This window comes from Eupeodes corollae, chromosome 1 (assembly GCF_945859685.1).
Source record: "Eupeodes corollae chromosome 1, idEupCoro1.1, whole genome shotgun sequence".
NCBI classification, from domain to species: Eukaryota; Metazoa; Arthropoda; class Insecta; order Diptera; family Syrphidae; genus Eupeodes; species Eupeodes corollae.
In genome coordinates this window covers 208,749,843-208,769,036 of record NC_079147.1, presented here as the reverse complement: position 1 = coordinate 208,769,036, position 19,194 = coordinate 208,749,843, and the positions used below count along the sequence as shown (strand labels likewise).

The 19,194-nt window shown below is 29.6% G+C and overlaps 1 protein-coding gene across 1 annotated transcript in view; it reads right to left on the bottom strand.

Moving 5' to 3' along the window:
- The window catches only part of LOC129940824 (nuclear transcription factor Y subunit alpha), a 57,618-nt gene extending 38,424 nt beyond the window's left edge, over positions 1-19,194 (bottom strand). Inside the window, exons 1-2 of the mRNA XM_056049320.1 lie at positions 18,678-19,194; positions 5,265-5,771 (exon numbers count right to left, since the gene is read on the bottom strand). Of these exons, the coding sequence (XP_055905295.1) occupies positions 5,265-5,465 (201 nt within the window). The 5' untranslated portion in view covers positions 5,466-5,771; positions 18,678-19,194. The remainder of the gene's footprint in view (positions 1-5,264; positions 5,772-18,677) is intronic.

The window sequence follows — 19,194 nt, the reverse complement described above, 5'->3', positions numbered from 1 at the left end:
GAGAGATAGTCTAATACAGCCAGATCCTTTTATCCTTCAGGACCAAGACTAACAAAACAAACAAAAAAATGGCAAAAACATTCTAAAAATTCTACTGAATAACTTATTCAAATGTGATGCCAACCAGAAACCATCTAGCAGCAGGAGCAGACAGCACATCGAGTGAGTGACAGAAAGGACAAATAAAAGATTTAGATTTTTTTGTATCTATATATACCTATATTCGACTAAAAGAAGGAAATATCCTGTACTTTTTCTGTATTCTTTGACTGAAAGTTTCCTTATTTATTTTGTTTTTGTTTAAGAGTTTATGCAGTTGAATTGCATTTTTTTTCAGTTTTTAGTTGTTTCAAGTAGAAGAAGTTTTCTTGTTATCCTCAAAAAAAAAAACAGTAGCTGATGGTTGAATATATTTGAAGTTGTTGACATATTGCCAAAGTGAATGAATAGATTTTAAGATGAATTCGAATAACTATGACTGAGTTTTGTTTCTTTTTCCTTGCTTTTGTTTATTCACTAAAGAATGATATAGAAAACGAATATGATCTCAAAATGAAGTCAAGATGTTTTTCTAAAATTCGATATTGACTTGACTTGTTTTTCACACGAAAAGCATTCATGTAGTAACAAAAAGATACATTTTTGAAAATTAGACAAAAAAATCAGAAGCATCCAGGTTGAGCCCCCAAAATCTTTATGTTTTCTAATTTTTTCAATGAATTCCCATTCACGTATAGAATAATTCAACTCGAGTTTCTTATGATATGTTATTTCTCTTAAAGCCTAGTTATCTTTAAGCTAGAAGTTCTATCAAGTTTCTCAAAGCAAAATAATATTCCTGGAATAAAGAGTACCTACCCTAAACGAATTTTTTGAATTTATTTTTAAAAACTCATTCGTTCTAGTTCTCAGGTCTTGCAAAACCTTGGAAAATATGGAATCTCCTTAAATTTTTATTTTTATGTTTGAGAAAAAAAAGGAGAGCCATAAACTCTGATTGGTTCTTTGTGACAACAATCTTCAAAACGTTCTGCACGTATCATCTATATATGCCTATTTTTATATGACTTCATTGATTTTGACTTTGTCATATCACCCCAATTTCCATGCCCAAGTTTTTTTTTCTTCCTGATAAAAAACTTTTAAAATCTCATCAAATCTAAGTCTCAATCCATATAATAGACTTATTCATTCACCCATGTTATTATGGTTTTATCATTTTATTAACTTTTTTTTCCGGCATATCTCAAACTCACACTGACGACAATTTTGAGGCACACAAAAAATTTATAAAATTTAAAAAAAGTGGATATTTGAAATCCTGTCAAGAGAACCTACATAAGCCCTCGACAGTAATCAAGGGAAAAAAATCGATAGAACAAAATATGGAACAGACTAGATATAGATAGGCATACCACAAAAGGATTTAAAAAGGGGAGACACAATTTTGTATGCATATATTTATACACAAAAAACAGAGATTTATCACCTATACACTTATACAGGATACTCAACTCATGTCCTATATGTTTCGTTTACTGCTAAAACTGTCTCCCGCTCAAAACTGAAAAATAAAATTCAAACTCAAAGTATTCTATATAATTTTATACACCATAGATATACAAGAAGAATGTTTGTGTATAAATCGAACAATGAACCAAAAGATTTCTATGGTTTACCTTCGATGTGGAAAGATGATTGCGAACAACATAAACGAGCTTATACGAATAAAAGCTGCAGCGCACCTTTGTGTTCATGTATATCTGTATATACATATATATGTATATCGATTGAAGTTTGAGGGTGGTAAATTGAATTTAAATCTTGAATTAGAATTGAAATAGATGATTGTTAGTAGATGGCGCCCAATGCGGGGAAGCAAAAAGTACCAAATCAAGCGTATCCTTTCCTATTCATTCTTCATCCATTCATCTCAGTTATTGGGTAAAAACGAAGAAAAACTTTTTCCTGTTTGTTTTTTATATCAAGAGAGGGAACAGACTGAATAACAAGCTATGCCGCATTCTGTTATGTTTAAGACTCCCTCTCTCTCTCTCCAATAATATCCGTTTTCGTAGACGGAGGTCCTTTTCTTTCTATTCATGCTTTTGGTTTATATAAAGACCTACTTTTACTTGAAGACATTTAAATCTGAATAAAACCACTAAAGGTCCTTTGATTTGGTTGTACCTATCTAAATATTGGAGAATTCACTGTCCAGGTAGAACCCTTAGGTAAACTTGTTTTTGTATCTTACATTTTATTTTTAGTAAGACATTTAAGTAAGTACCTATAAATCTATGAAATAAATAATTGGGTTTGATGATTCTGAAGTTAAGTAGCTTACTAATTGATGTTTAGTCTAAATAGCTCCTTAAGGAAAAGAATTTACATTTTTTTGCAGACATCTTCAACATCCGGGTTGAACCCCCAATTTTATTTTTGTACGTAAGTTCGTCTTAAGGCAAGACAACTTTCAAAAAACCTCAATAAGAATGTGCACAAGATATCTTGAAGTATTGTTTCTTACTATTTGTTGTTGGCAATGTAGGTATTCACTGATTAAGTGAGAAAAATCTCTTATGTCAAATCATTTACTTAATATCAAAGTGAAACAAAACAAAAAGTTCGATTTAACTTTTGGAATTAGATATAAACTTTTCGTGTTGTATCTCTTGCCTCATTATTATAGTCATCTTCAAAACTTTACCAAAACCCCAAGCCATCTCTCATTTTGTTTTGAGTATCTTCTTTTATTTTTGCTCTTTTTTTGTTGTTTTGTTGGTCTAGGAACTCAAGAGTACTTAAGTGACCATGAATAAATTTTCATCATCTTTTTTTTTTTTTTGTAAAGATAGATATAATATCTTTCAAGTGTATTTTGTTTTACTTTTCGTTATGCTTCAATGCCACCACCCTTACAGAAATATAATGTCGAAACTATTCATCACTATCATCTTTAAGTGTAAGTAAAAAAACGGAGAGCTGTCAAGAAAAAGTACTTTTTCTCTCCCCAAGTCATATGAAAGTAGTTGATATACGTAGTTGTTATAATGAGATGATAAAACGGGAAATAGAATCACGATCATGAAAAAATGATATCAAATAATCATAATTTTAATTTTGCACAGATTGCAATCCTATTAAAAAAAAAAAATGAAAAAAAAAAGAACAAGAAAAAGGAAAAACTTACAAAAGGGTATATATTTCGAAAGTATCTTTGTATCTTTCTTGCACGACACAACAGCGAAATATTAGATCATCACTCATCATCCGTCATTTTGGGTGTTGCGTTGTTGTTTGGTCTTATCAACCACTTCATCCCTAAGAGATTTATTTTAGGTGTGTGAAGCTAATAGCGGGATAAAGGGATGAAGATTTATACAGAAGAAAAAATTGAAAGAAATATGAAAAACCAACTCAAGAAAATAGTACTGGAGGTTTTTGTAACATAACAACAAAACTGCCATATGTTGCGTCACATTACAATTTTTCTGTCTCTTTTATTTTCTCTTTTACCCTCTGTTGCGTTTTTGGCTTTTTGAAATCCTTATTTGTAACTTAAGGTGGCATCTGTGGGAGATGATGACTTTTGGATGTTTTTTTTTTTTTAAAGCAAAAGGAAAACAGTAAGATTGCTAGAAATGGGTTTATGTTTGGGGTAAGATTAAAAAAATAATAGAAGTTTTGAGATGATAAATGACATCTAAATTGGAAAAGGCTTAATAGGTGTGAGGTAGTTGTTTGACAGATAATTATCATAAATGGAAAACATTCATGTTCAGAAGTAGGTTTAAGTCGGAATGACATCAATAATGAAATATCAATGAATTTAAATTGAGCTTTATTATTTCCAGTCATTTGAAAACTCAGGATAATTATATCCAAAAATTCTTCGTTTTTTAATATGATAGAGAACATAACAAATAGATATGACATGTTGTGCTAAGCCCCTGAAGAAAAATTAGAATAGACTAAAAATCTTCCTCACGCTATAAAACGTTTAAAAAACCTCGTTAAAATCGCACGTTTAGTTTGAAATGTCAATGATGACAGACATAAACATTAATTTAAAATCGTATTTTAATTAAAATTCAAAGAATTTTCGCTTTGAGTCTGATCGTTTTTGTTTTGTTTGCATTTGTATCTCTAGGTCAATGAGTTATTCTGCACCAAAAATACATAAAATCTACCATTTTTATTTCCACTCACAGTATGAAAGTACTTGAGGATATTTTTTCTTTACCGTATACTTTGTGAAAAATAAACATACACTGAAAAACTTCTCTTAATTTACATACCTATACCGTACAATTTGCATGCTATTGAATACAAATAAAAATATTAATGTTTTTTCTTTTGAGGGTGCGAAATATGTCACCATATGCAATAGTCATAATGATATGGGTTGTGCCTACAGTTAACACCCCTAAAAATTGAAATGACATTTCAAAAAGAAAAAATATTCACACTTCATCTTCTTCTTCTTTTTGGGTATAATGAATAATGCAACCGAAAGTGATTAGGATGCCTTTGTAAAAATCAAAATGTACACATGGTGTTTTTGTAATTGAGATGACTTTCACGATGCTGACAGTTATGGAAAATTAAAATTTCAAGAGGGCATGTGCATACATACATAGGTAAAGAACATGCATTAATATTGATTGACAGAGGATCATTAAATTCTGAATCGGACAGTTTATTTTAAATGGATTCGCATTAAAGAAATTAATATGATGTTCCTCATGGTTCTGAACATGGGCCAATACTTTTAAGTATTTTAAATTATTAAACTAGCTACTACCTAAAAGTTCCTTAAGGTTCAGTTCATGGACCAGTATTGTTTATTTTTAAATTTTGTGTTAGAAGAAGAATTATTTGTAGTACCCGTGGTATGATGGTTAGTGCGTTGGACTGTCATGCAAGAGGTCTTGGGTTCAATCCCTGCCTGTGCCACCTTAATTAAAAAATAATAATAATTTTCGCGGGTACTGCCTCTTGCGAGGAATTGACAAATCCTTCAAGAGTAACTCTTGTCATGAAAAAGTGCTTTCTCAAACTAGCCGTTCGGATTCGGCCTAAAATTGTAGGTCCCTTCCATTCCTGACAACAGTACTCGCACACAGGAATGGTTGAGAGTTGTAAGTCACTAGGCCCTGGTTCACAACGGACTGTTGCGCCACACCATTTGATTTGTTAGAAGAATTTCTTAAAAATATCTTAACTTAATTATAACATTAAGTATTAAGGACAAAACTTACCGGTATTGCTTCACACATATCACTATCCCAGCTTTGTGCTGATGCTGCTTTAAGCGCCATCTCTTCTTCATTACAATTTGTATTTATAATGCCATAATCCAATGATGGTGGCCTTGGTGGTGGTGGTATCATAAATTTTGGTGGGGGTCCTGGACCACCGCACTCATCACATTCAATATGATCTTCATACATTTCCCACATTTAAATTTGAATGTGATTTAAAAAAAAAAAACTTAACTTTGTTTTATTTTTTCTTAGATGTATTAATTTTTTGTAATGAATATAATTAAGTATTATCGCGTGTCAATATACGATTATTTAAATTAAAGTTTAAAAATTATAAAATGAAAAATAAAAAAATTATAAAAATTAAGAAACTACAATTTCGTGTCAAATTTTAGACATCTTTTATGATTTTATGTGTGTTTTGTTTTTGGTATTAATTTGAATTTGATATGCAGACAATAAAATCGCTAATTTTATTTGGTGGTCAGCCCGAAATGGTATCTGAAATTAGAGAAAGAAAAAATTAGACTTTGTTTCTTAAACACACAATTTCAAAAATTAAATATAATTTAAGTGTTCAAACAGAAAATATATAGTAGAAAATGGTATTTCATTGGGGTCCCAAAAGGATGCCATTAAGGGCCGCTATTATTTATTTGGCTTTTGTTCTCCTTAAATATAAAAGAAATCCTTAATGCAGGGTCTTCCCTCTCACAGGCAATTGCCAAATATAAAATTCGACATGGCCAAAAACTATAGAACATCTGCGAAATGTATATTTTATACGCATTTCCTTGACAAATCTCCCAAAATCTAAGGTATCTCATTTTTGCTTTAACAAAATATACACCATCTATTCAAAGAAGATACAAATTCAAGAAAAAAAAAATTATGTATTCTTAAACATGAACAGCTCAACTCACAGCTTAGCACAGAAACACACATGTTGACAAAGTGTGGCGAAAGTAATTATCTCAAAATTAAAATTCCTGTCACGTTTTATTTTTTGTCTGTTCTGTATTTCTTTTTGTCGTATTTGTCGGCGAAAAGATTCTCCTTCTCAAATACAAGAAACAAAAAAGAAATACCATAAGGACATTTCAAACTTAGTGATTATAAACGGATGACATAAAGATGCAGAATAATGATAAAGACAATTTATACAAAATCCGGCGCATGCTTATTTATCAGATCAGGTGATGAGGACAAGGATGGGGCATGGTTTCAGAGGACTTCTGGTTTTTTTTTAAATCCGACTCATTCAATTGGAAGAATTATGATTTCAATTTCAAGGATAGACAGAGCCACACGAACAACAAAAAAGAAATAGAAATAAAAACTAATATTCATTTCAATGTGAATTCGGAAATATAAACCTATTGAAGTCCATATGTAGCTATACAGCTACTCGTTTATTCACCCTTCATAGACAATACGAAGAATAACAGAAAGGACTTAACTTCTTCACCCTCCTCTCATATTGTTATTATATAACAATGTCAACTGTTATTATTGTCATTTTTGTGATTGCGTTTTTTGGGATATAAAAATGCATAACATACGTTGGGATTTGGTCCTTCCGTTGCCTTTGGAGTTGTCGTGTCGTGGTCCATTTTTGCTGACTTTTGCCATTTCAAATATAGATAACGCACACATTTTTATGACCTCTTGCTCTGATGGCCATATGTCCCATTCCTTCCCTGTGTAGGTACATGTATGGAATTTCATGTCACCCATGGATTATTCATACAATTAGATTGCATTAAAACAGTAAATTTTCTATCTAGATACATTATTAATCCTCATATAGGTAAAGCTTGATAGGATAGTTATCTTTTTTTTTTGTTGCATCCGCTTTTGTACCTATATCTACTCCTGCAGAGATATGATTATATTTATTTTTGTTAATTGTTTTCATAGCAATTCAAGCATCTAATTGACGAATGTGTGTGTAATTAAAATTATTTCCCCATTTGAATCCTTTTTTTGTCTGTTTGTGTGTCATTTTCAATTGAATGTATCTTTTTCAATTCAGTGTCATGTTCTGTGTGATTTGTATCGTTTGTTGTTTTATTTTTGTTCGAATCTTTATTCGCTTTTCACTTTAATGAATCCTAATCGCATCCATTCAATCGATTGAATGTATCTTGTTTTTATTTTTATTTTCTTCGAAAAGATAGATATTGAAGAGAAGAAGCTTGATGATGTTGAGCTACCTTTAATTTGTTTTTTTTTTCAGCTTTTTTTGTATTTAATCGGATCGAAAAGTCAAGCAGAATGTCTCTTCTACTGTGAAAGAGGATTTGTGTGAATAGACATTTTGCGCGACGATGACGATGACGACGACGACGACGACGACGGAGACAACGACGAAGACTATCTACAGACAGATACAACGACAAAACGATACGATACGATACGATACGACTGAACAACTTGACGACAATGACAGCAAACGACGTGATGTAATGTTGTTTTTATTTTGTGTATTTTGAATTTCTATATCGTCTAAAAGTTAATTGACTCTTTTCATTTCAAAAGCACAAAACGATAATTCAATTGATGACAATTCATTTTAAACATTTACCTGATGTTTTGAGATTGAAAAGATACACATAGCTCAGCTAGCTATAGATACGAAAGTAGAATAGATTGGTTGATGGCAGTTATACAAAAGAAGATACACTTTAAAGAGGTAGTATAGATTTGTATAGTATTTTGAATGAATGATATAGGCGAAGAAGTACCTATCTATAGATAGCTAGATACTTTTTTGAATACTTAAGAGTATAGTATATATATATCTTTGAGATATGTGCCTTCTATGGAAATAAGATAAATGGGTTAAGATATACTTTTGTTATGAGATTTGGGTGTAGTAGGTAATTTTTGGCATTAGATTTAGATATTAGATATTTTGGTTAAAGATTTGTATCTTTTGTTTCTTACTAATAATTATTGTATAAATAAATTATTCCATTTTGTATTTAAGAACAATCAAGCTTTTGAAGTTCATTTTTAGACTATTTTAACAATTTTAACAAAATGTTTGGGTCTTTTAGGTCATCATCTTAAAATAAGTATTTTAACTACAGATATAGTTTAATTGTTTTTTAAATTTTCAGAAAGATGTTCCTCAGGGAAACTTGGTGGGACCAATATTTTTATTCTAATACGTATTCGATGCTTCATGATTGTATTCCTATACTCTTTTTGGATTCCATTATTTGGTTGTGTAGGTTAAAATCAAGGGAGAAGTTTTTTTTCTTGTAAACCTTCAGATTATTCATTTTGCATTCCTTTTCATTGAGTATTCATAGTTAATATTTAAAAATATCATAAACTATGACAATCTTTACCCATCAGATACCTATCCGAGGTTGAATATAAAATAAAAATGAAGACAAATAAAAAAGATACATTTTTACTAAGGAGTATAGTATTCCTAATCTTTACTCTTTTTCACCTTTTTCAAAAAACAAAAAACCACAGTTCGAAACGTCGTCTTTTGGTTTTTATCATTGTCATCATCATCATCTCTATATATATTTATTGTCGTCTGACTTAACGCGTGTTAAGGTGGGTGGATTTGATTTGGATTGGATAGATCGATTTTTATCATCAATAGACCAACAAAAAACTTCAATCCCCAAAATCTCTAGGGATTTTCCTTTTCAATATGCTGTATCTAAGTCTACACACACTTTTGCTCTTTTTCCTCTCATTCTTTGTCATTTGTTCGTTTGCTTTTTCTATAGTAGATTCTTTTTTCTAAAAATTATTCCCTATCTAAGTTTCAAATCATTTTAGTTTTTGTTGGTGTGCCTTGACTGAGCATACAATTGGACAGGACAGACATGGATTCCTACTTTAAAAAGTTGAGATTTTTTTGTATTTGTTGTTCGTTTCAATTTAAAGTCACGAATCACGATTTGGTGTAAAGAAAAACTATATACCTGGTCTTACCTTTATTAGTTTTATCTTATATAATTGACAATTGGCGGAATCGATATTTTATATGTACATAGAACAACGACATATAATTTGTTGCTATAATTGGAATGTGATTAATCAGTAGCCGAATTGAGGCTTCTTTTTGTTTGTGGTTAAACTTAAGGATGTGTGTATATACCTACGCCTAATTGATTTGCTTAGTGTGTGGGCAGTTTTTGAAATCAATCTTACCTACCAAGCCTATCTAGTTTGGGAAAAACATATTCCTTAGCTAATTGGTTTGAGATATAGGAGAGGTATAAAAGTAATTATGAACTGGCACCTGTTGGTGATTCAAATGACAGGTAAATGTTTTAGTTTTCTAAAAGAAACAAAAAGAAGTCAATTAGAGATAAGGTTGGATAATTTGGAAATTAGGAAAAAGTCAACAAGCTGCAAGTCAGTCTCTTTTTTACAACATCGTAGGAAATTTATTTGAAATTTAAAAAAAATAAGAACGAAAATAATTTGAAAAAAAAAAACATTTTGTTTTTAAATTAATTTTGATTGAACTTCAAAAATTTAGACATTTCGGATATTTCTAAAGTATTTGGTATTAATTAAATCTAACATATATTTCTATTAAGGCTTATTTCAATTTTGTTATTTTATTTAATTTTGTTTTATTGTATTTCACAGTAAAAACACCTAGCCTCAGAAATGATAACTAGCTTAAGTCCCTTCTGAGGTTCCTCAAACACACAATTTCCTGTTTTAATTTTTTATAATAAAAAGTATGTGTCATTTTTCCAACGAAATCATCATTCCGAAAAAATGTTATACTCTATATAAATCCTTATTTTAATCCTCACAGGATTATTTAAATGTAAATGTAAAAATTGTTACACTTCGTCTTCACTTGGAAAGTCTTATTTCTTCGCTCTTTTGCTTTTAATATCAACAAAATTCTTATGTCTTTTTGTAAAGATGTACCTATCAAAACGAAAAGGTTTTTGTGTATAACTTTTTAGAGTTATTAGATATGCAAAAGGAGATTTATTTGTGTCGTTGTATTATGTTCTGATTAAAATGAAGAAATCATTTTTTTTGATTAAATATAATAAAGATGTGTGTGTGTTATAAATTCTTTATGCTTTTGGTTAAATTAATTTGACCTCCTAAAACACAGAATCTAAATTTGGTTAAACAACAAGAAGTCAGGATGAATATATGTAAAGACTTTATGTACATTAAATGAAATGTTTACATTTAATTAATTTGCATTCAACAAAATGACAAACCAAAGAAGAAGAGGGGTCATATTTGTTTAATCCGCCATAGATAGATGGAAACCAAACATTGAAGTTAATTAAGAGAACATTGAAAGAACAAGTAAAAGTAGTAAAGTCAGAAAGGCAAAAGAAGAAGAAGTATGTTGAAGAAATTACTTGAAGTTGACTAATGGGGTTGAGTGTGGAGAAAATGAAGGGTAAATGTCTTATAGTGTCAGCAACATCTTTTCCATGTCTAGTCTATATATTTATAAGTGAAGTATGCTCTATAATGATGAAGATTTAAAAAGGATTCATATTATTTAACAGCGAGAGAATTTAAGGGTTTTTGTCAGAAGAACAGACTTGAAGTGTTTGAAAAATTGAGTATTTGCTGTTTATTAAAATTAATTGAACCCAAAAGTTAGGAATTTAAGTAGTTTTAAGTCATTTAATGACAACAAGAGTGTCATGTTGACAGTAAATCATTACAGTTTATGAAATTTTGTATAGTCAGTTTTTTCCCGTACTCGATTTCCAAATTGTTTAAAAAAAATGACAGTTTGTCAAACATATTTTAATTGTTTAGTTCTGTCATTAATTAAGTGACGTTTAATACAAAAGTTTGGCAGCTCAAAATACATTTCTTTCAAAACATGAACAATCTTTAAGATTGTGAATAAATTCTCATAAATTGCCAAAGACTTCCATGTCCAAACTCATCACTTAATCCACTTTTTTTTAAGTGGAAGTGATTTCAGTTAAATATTCATAGCTGGACCACTTATGATGATGATGTTTTATAACTCGATGTCCACAAGAAATAAAATACCATACTCTTTTTCCTTGCAATCCTCTCTTTACCCAACACATGAAAATTCCATTTAATTTTAATGGTTAGTGTCCTTTTCTAAGTCCATTCTAGTTTCTTTGTATAGTATGTATAGTATATGTGTTAAGGATATTTTTTTTCCTGGCTCAAGTCCAACTAGGTGAATGTGCATAGGTACATATATAAGTATATATTTTTACACCCTAAAGGCTTTATTTAGTTATACATATATGTATATGCTTTTCATTTTGTTCCTTATGGTGCACCATCCAGACTAGGACATGCTAAACTAAGCCAAGCCAAGTCAAGTCACATAAGAAAAAATATAGAAGAACATGTTTGTGTTTTAATATATGCGCACTCTGAAGGAAGAAAAATTTACTTTTTCCACATATTTATAAAGACAGATGGGTATGGTACCTATAAAGGACATGTATAGTATACGGCCAACAAGAAGTGAGAATAATGGTAAATTAAGGACACCATCTCCTTCTGTGTCCTGAATTTTGCATCTTGTGTGATATATTATCGTTTTAGTAAATTGGTTTCAAAGAAATATAAATTATAAACAAATGTTCTCATATACATCATTTGAAACACAAATATTTTGACATCCCACAATCAAAATTATTATTGACAAAGACAAGAACATGACATTTAGGCTAAAATGAAAAACATATTTATGTAAGTTCTATGAATTAATTACCAAAAGTCATTAGGAGAATATGAAATAATGTTTCATAACTTTGACACTTCAAAGAACAAAATTAACAGATATTTTTGTTGTCTGTCATGCGTTTGACAGGTGACAAGATGTCAAAATGAATTTGCATAATTTAAGCAAAAAGTTTGATTGTAATTCCAAAAAATTTATAACTGTCATTTGGTATTTCGTTCTTAGATTTAAAGCTTAAAAATAAGAAAATAAATTTATTGTAATGTTGCTGTTAGCAGAACTTATAACAATTAAAAGTTGGTAATTTTGTACAATTTTTCTTTTGCTTAAAAACTAACAATCTTAACTTTTTATTTTTTTTTGTTTCCAATTTCCTAGAGATTTATTATCCTTTTTAGTTTTTGCTTCTTTTAATATTTGCTCAAAGATACTAAAAAAAAGTTCTTTCTATTACTAAAATTTCTCACACAAATCCTTATGAAAAACCATCAGTTCTTAATGTAAATTATGACAGAAGAAGTATAAAGACACACAAAAATAGTAAAAAGTCCTTAGAAAGTAAAATCGTCACAAAAGTCATAAGTTTGTAGATATTTCTTTGGTAAAAAATTTCCATCATCATCATCAAAAAAATAAGCATAATTTCTGATAGGACATCACAAGAAAAAAGAACGATATTCTGATTTTATTAATATTTTGTTTTGTTGTTGTTATATCCTTTGTATATCTAAAGAAAATGTAACTACCTATAGAGAAAAAAAATAATCTGGCATCATCTTTCATAACATAGCGCGGTGGTGATGGTGATAGAAAAGTAACAACTAACTAAAAAAATATCCTTGCTCAAAATCTCAGATATGATGCACAAGCATCAAGAACCATCAGAGGAAGAAAGATGAAGGAGGATACACTTTTGTATTTTTTCCTTATAATATTATGACATGGACACTAAGAAATGAGGCAACAAACTTTAGTGACGTTAACGAAAAAAAAAATAAAAACTAAACGAAGTAAAGTTTCGTCCTTTCACTATGATTTCTTCACTTTCTCTATTTAACTAGAATCATGAAAAAGAATACTGCAAAACCATCCAGTATTAAAAAAAAAAGAGAAAACTTCAAAATATCCTTATCTCAAGGATAATCTTGATGGATACACGAAAAACTTTCAGCATAACTTCCATTAATACAACAAAGAAAAAAAATAACCAAAACAAGAAAAATCCTTAAAATTATTCACAAGTTAAATGGAAAAGTGCTTATTCTCCATCACCTAGCTTTGCTTATATTATGGTTCACATACATATACACCAATACAGATACATAAATGAAACCTGAGAAACGTTATGGTGAACAAAAATTAAAAGGATGAAAGGATATTATGCAACGGACAGGGTTTTTCTATCCTGCAGCAAGAAACAAAAAATGCTTAGTAGGTATACCTCGAGGTAGTATACCTAGGTACGTATTCCTATAACCTACCTTCTGCCGAAAGGAGAAAAAGAAAGTCTATGTAGTGGCTGAAACTAATTTTCGCGCTGGAACAATGTTCGCAGGATAACTCGTTCATTTAATACGATTTTTTTAACTAACTTTTTTTTTTTAAGTTGCTTCTACCACAACTTTGTTGCTTCGTTCTTAGCTTCTTCTTTTTTTTTTTTTGATTGTGTTCATTTTGCACGATTTTAAACGAGGTGCACCACAAAATACAGAGAGAACACATAGAAGAAAAATTTAAGATAAAAAACAAAAAAATTAAAGGATAAATGCATTGAAAAACTGAAGTGGTAGAGTGTAAAAGAATGTGTTAGAGACCTAACCACCTCATTTCTTACAGGTCCTTTTTTCCTTTTTTTCCATATTTTTTTTTACTTTCAATTTGTTCTTCTTCGGCTTTGAATTTTTAAATTTTGCTGCACTAAGAACACGGTGAATTTGTTAAGTCTCACTCTCTATCTCTCGCTTTTTCTCTCACTCGGTCTTTGTCTCTAATTAGTTGTGCAGGACCAAACTTTAAGGATAAATTTTCAGTTGAGAAAACGAAAAATAAATGCTTAAGAAGAAACTTTCAGTGGTATTTAAATAGTTATTTGAATGATTTTTTTTTTGTGTGGGAGTGTGTGTTTTGTTTTCTTTTTAATGGGTCAACGTTGTGTTGGGAAAATTAAAATGAAAAACGTTTTCAATGGCAAAGTTTGGTCTAGAAAGTGGGATGCTAGAATGTTGAATTGTTGGGCCAGTATTGTTTTTTAGTATTTAAAAATATTTTTGTTTGGAATTTAAACTGCTGGTTTCTGTTAAAATTCATGAACTTGGTTCCTTAGGAGGACCACACTAAAGGGAACGAAAAGTATTTAAAATGATTTTGTTTTAAGTTCAGTATTCCGATAGGTGTTCAATTATTTTAAAATTTAAAAACAAAATCTTAAATCTGTTTAATTGTAAACATTTAAAACTTATTTCACTTTTAAAGTTAAAATCCTTAAACCACAACTTTCAATAGAAATTTAAATACAATTTTCATATGAAAACTATCATTATTTTGCTGAACCTTTGAAATTTAAATATTCACTACAAAAAAGGGTTAAAGGCGTTTTATAAAAATACATTTTTAAAATATTGATTTTCATTCTCAATTTGTATTCATTTAAAATTCCAATCGGAAAAATTCTATCTAACGAATAAATTAAACATCTGTCCCTCTATAATTTTCTTGTCTTGTGGGGATTTGTGTCTTGATAAAATTATTTTAACCACTTCATATTGATATTTAACTGTTTTGTCAATTAAAAATGTAAGAAACGTTTATGTGTATATGTACGTAGGTACCTCAAAAAAAAAAGAGAAAAAAAGGATATCAATTTAAATGGTTTGACATTTAAAATGAAAGGAAACAAACCTATCCTATACGCACAATGAATGACAAAAACAAAAGAACAGAACATATCCCAAGATATTGGAAAAAGGTACGAAAATAATATTTTGTCCCTAAAGGTTAAGTTAGGTAAAACGGAAATTGATGAAATTATCTAAAGGGAAGTTATGTATGAGTACCTATGTAGTCAATATACACTGTGTAGGTATATACATAGGTAGAAAATTTAAAGGTAACTTTCTATACCTATCTTTCTTAAGTTCAATGGTTTTGTGGGAATGTTCTTATTGTTTTTTCCTTTAGGGTTTTGTGATTATTAATTTTTCTTCTTCAAGGACTTTATTGAAATTTAAATTGCTAAGTTAGGAATTATGTAGAAAGGTAGGAAAAGATAGAAAGAAAAAAGGTGATGATGATTAATTTATTTTAATTTATTATGTTTAAGAAGACCTAACCTAACCAATTTATATACCACAATGAAGATGTGAGAATGTATTTAATATTCCTATGCATAGCCACAAGCTAATTCGATTGATGATGGTCTACATAATAATGTATAGGTTTATAAAGACAGAAACATTGATTTTTATTTAATATTTATTAGATTTGTCTTTTACCTTTAATTTTAAAGGAATTTTATGAAATTTATATTTGTATGTCTTTGGTTGATACTCTTTATTTAATTTAATTATTCAAGGTTTGTGTAAATTGGCTTTGTTGAAATTAGATATAGATTTGGAAGGAGGATACAAAAGATGTTGGTTTTAATTTTTTATTTCACTTTATTTCATAAAATAGATATTCTAAATACATGTACATTCCTTAGGTTAAATATTTGGAGAAATTTAAGAGTGTAAGAGTACAAAAATTCTTTAGAATTCTTTGAAATAAATCTCATGTTTATTCACCATGAAATCAATGGTCAAATAAAATTGAGTTTTTGATAAAATGAAACGCCATGGTCTTTTTCAGCTATTCTGTAAGGAGGTCATCATTTTTTAAAAGAATGAAATACAAGGGACTGGAGCCGAAAAAAATCTTAATTTGAATTATGAGATACTCAAAAATAAATATTTAATCTTGCACCGTTCATGAAGTCCATCGGCAAATAGTTATTTATGAGAAAATTTGAAGTGAAATATCATTTATAAAAAAAAGAAATAAAAGCGGTCCCAGGTGGCTCCCTTAAGGAACACCGGATTGAGTGTGAATTTAGTGGGACTTATTCGACACGATAACGTAAATACGATTGAAGCCAATTTAAAAGATTAGAATAAAAACCTAAACTGTCTTGTTTTTTGCATGGCTAAGTCGATCGAAGGCTTTGCAAAAGTCGCTGTAACATGTTGCTACTATTTATATTTCTACACAATTTGTTTCATTTTTATCTCCTTCTAAAAAAAATATTTGAGTTTTCATTAAATTAAGTAATATCACTAAAAATGTTTGACTTTACTTTTTGTTTTGTTGCATGGAGTTCAAAATATAAAGTTCAATAGAGCTTCTTAAGAGTTGCAAATGATCAACACAAAAATATAGTTTTTTTTCGAATATCAAGAAACTATAAAAATCAAGAAAAACAAAGTACAAGTCGAACAAAATAGACGTTGGTAAATTTAAGTTAAGATTTTCATACTGTAAATTAAATGTCAAAGTGAAGTCTGAAAAGTGGTGAATATTTAACTGACAACATTCCAAAAACATGCAAGTATTTTCAAATCGATAATTTCTTCAAAAAATTAATTAACACTTCAAAAATTAAGAACTCAAAATCTTCAATTGGAACCTGTTGAACTTAATTCTCATTCAATTTGAAGCTTTAAAAACACTGATATATAAAACATTATTTTTTATAGTTTTGAAGATGGTTATAGAAACAATTTAAGAATTCACATCAAATACCTATTTGTTATCGTTTACAAATTTAAGACTTTTGAAATTCACTGAAATATTTAAAGTCCACAAAAACTGAATCAATTATTTCTGCTGATAAGCAATCTCAAGAAAAAAAGATCACACTTGCTTGGTACACCAATTTATTCACTTCGCACATGTTTTTATGCCGCACATATCTTCATAATTCACTGCTGAAAATATCTTTCTCTCTTAAGAACCGATTTAAATTAAATTAGATACAACATTATCAAACAGCACTTTTGTTAACCTAACCGCCTTCCTTAAAATAAATTGACAACATAACTCGATCAGATTAGAAAAAATTCATCTGCTTCGAAAAAAGGGGAGAACCTCCATCACTCATCCCAAACTATAAGACACCTCTTCTGATAAGCAATAAAAACTAATAGACTCTATCTCCTAGTCGTTTATACTATTTATTATAACTATCTCTCAATCAATTAGTATCTTTCCAAAAAAAAAAAATATTAAGAAAAATAAAACATCACGACAAAATACCCTAAAGCATCTCTCTTTTTCCTAACGTCTCTTCTCCATCTTCATGTCTTATATAGTTTTATGTTGTTAATGGTCCAAAATCTTTTCCCAAGGCATGATAAGAAGAAAAAAGAAACAACCAAAACAAGATTATGAAATGGACTACATTATTATATTGAGGACTATAAATCATTTTGATTTTCAAAAAACAACAACAAAAAAATACAAAACTGACCGATTTTTCATCTTGAAAAGATAAGAAATTATATCAAGGCATATCACAGAGGCCTCTGTTATGCTTGCTTTGCTTTGGTCATATTTATAAGGAAAATCCTCTTCTTAAATAATATACCTTCCCATGAAACTCTGCATCAGAGATTTACTATTTATCTTACTTTCGTTAAACATCTCATTTATAAAAACCTAAGATGCTTTCACCTTTACAGAATTAAGTTTTTTTTGTTGTCACTGAAAAACCTCGTCCTGAGACCAACTTGTATGTTCCTCACTCCGTCAAGCATCATTATCAAAACTCTAAAGTTTAAACTCGAAAGCAAAATAAGAAAACGGTTTAAAGATACAAAGATACTTTTAAATAAAATGTTTGTTTGTTTTTGTGTAATTATAATTATGAACTTAAAAAAAAATACAAACAACAAAATAAAACCAAGATGATGATGAAGATGAATGCACCAGCAGCACAAAGCTACAAAGACTCATCCCTTTTATTTATGTTATTGTTGTTTGTATCTTTTAATATGTTAGGTAAATTTATACAGTCATCACAAGGACAAACAAAATAAAACGGTATCTGCGAGTTATATGACGTTTATTATGTGCGTGTTAAAAGGGCGGCGAAAGCTTGAAGTTGAAAACATCATCCAGAAAGACCCTTGTCTTTAATTTTATCTCGAATTTACTTGCTTTGGATACATAGCCTCCCTTTCGCCGCCTCAATCTCCCCATCAAAACCTAGCATACACTATACGTATACATCCAACAGCCAACAGAGGAGCTCTTAGATACTTTGCGTATCTTTCGTATTATTTAAACGACTTAAGTGTACTTTTTTTGGGGTTAAGTACACAATAATGAGTGTGAGGATGTTTGCACATTGTTTTAGTCTTAATGATGAAAGTTTAAATAGTGATTCAAGAGGAGATACATATGTATGCATAGTGGTAGATATAGGTGGGAGAGATGCGGATTTAGACGGGGTATCTACCATAAAGACACACATACGACACGGCGAACGAAAGAGAAGAGGTGGTTACTTAAATATTAATTGCAGAAGTACAGTACATCGTGTGTTGTTGGTGCCTAACTTTGTATACCTTTATGTGCGGGTAATTTGTAAATTTTTAATTTATGTATGTAGAGGTATGCATCATCAAGTGCAAAACGTAGGTAAGGTTGATGGTACTCACATAAATTATCCATAGACCGGTTAGAAGTTGTCGAATGTAATTTTAATCCATAATGTATTTTTAATTCTTTTTTTTTCTGATTTAATTCTAAATCACTTTTTCACTTTTCCTTTTTAGATTCACTCAATTTTTTCCTTATTTTGATTTTCCAATTTATTTATTTTTTCTTTTATTTTTCACTCGTTGATAAGTACCATAGATACTTTCGTCACGCACTCGAAGATACTTTTTTTTCGATATTTGGTTTTAAACTTAAAAATCAATCCAATTTATATTTTGTTTAACTTGAATTTTTTCTTAAACCACACTTGGTATTTTTGAGGATTTAAAAATAGAGGGACAGATAAAACTAAGGATCAAAATTCAGATTTAACTTGATAAATTTTTAGGATTTGATAAAAATTTTCTTATTTTATTTCATTCCAACCAAAAGAAAAAAAATAGCAAAAATCCCGACGTTAAGGATGCACATTTATAACACACCTTTCTTCGGCGACTTTCAGTCAGATACTATTCG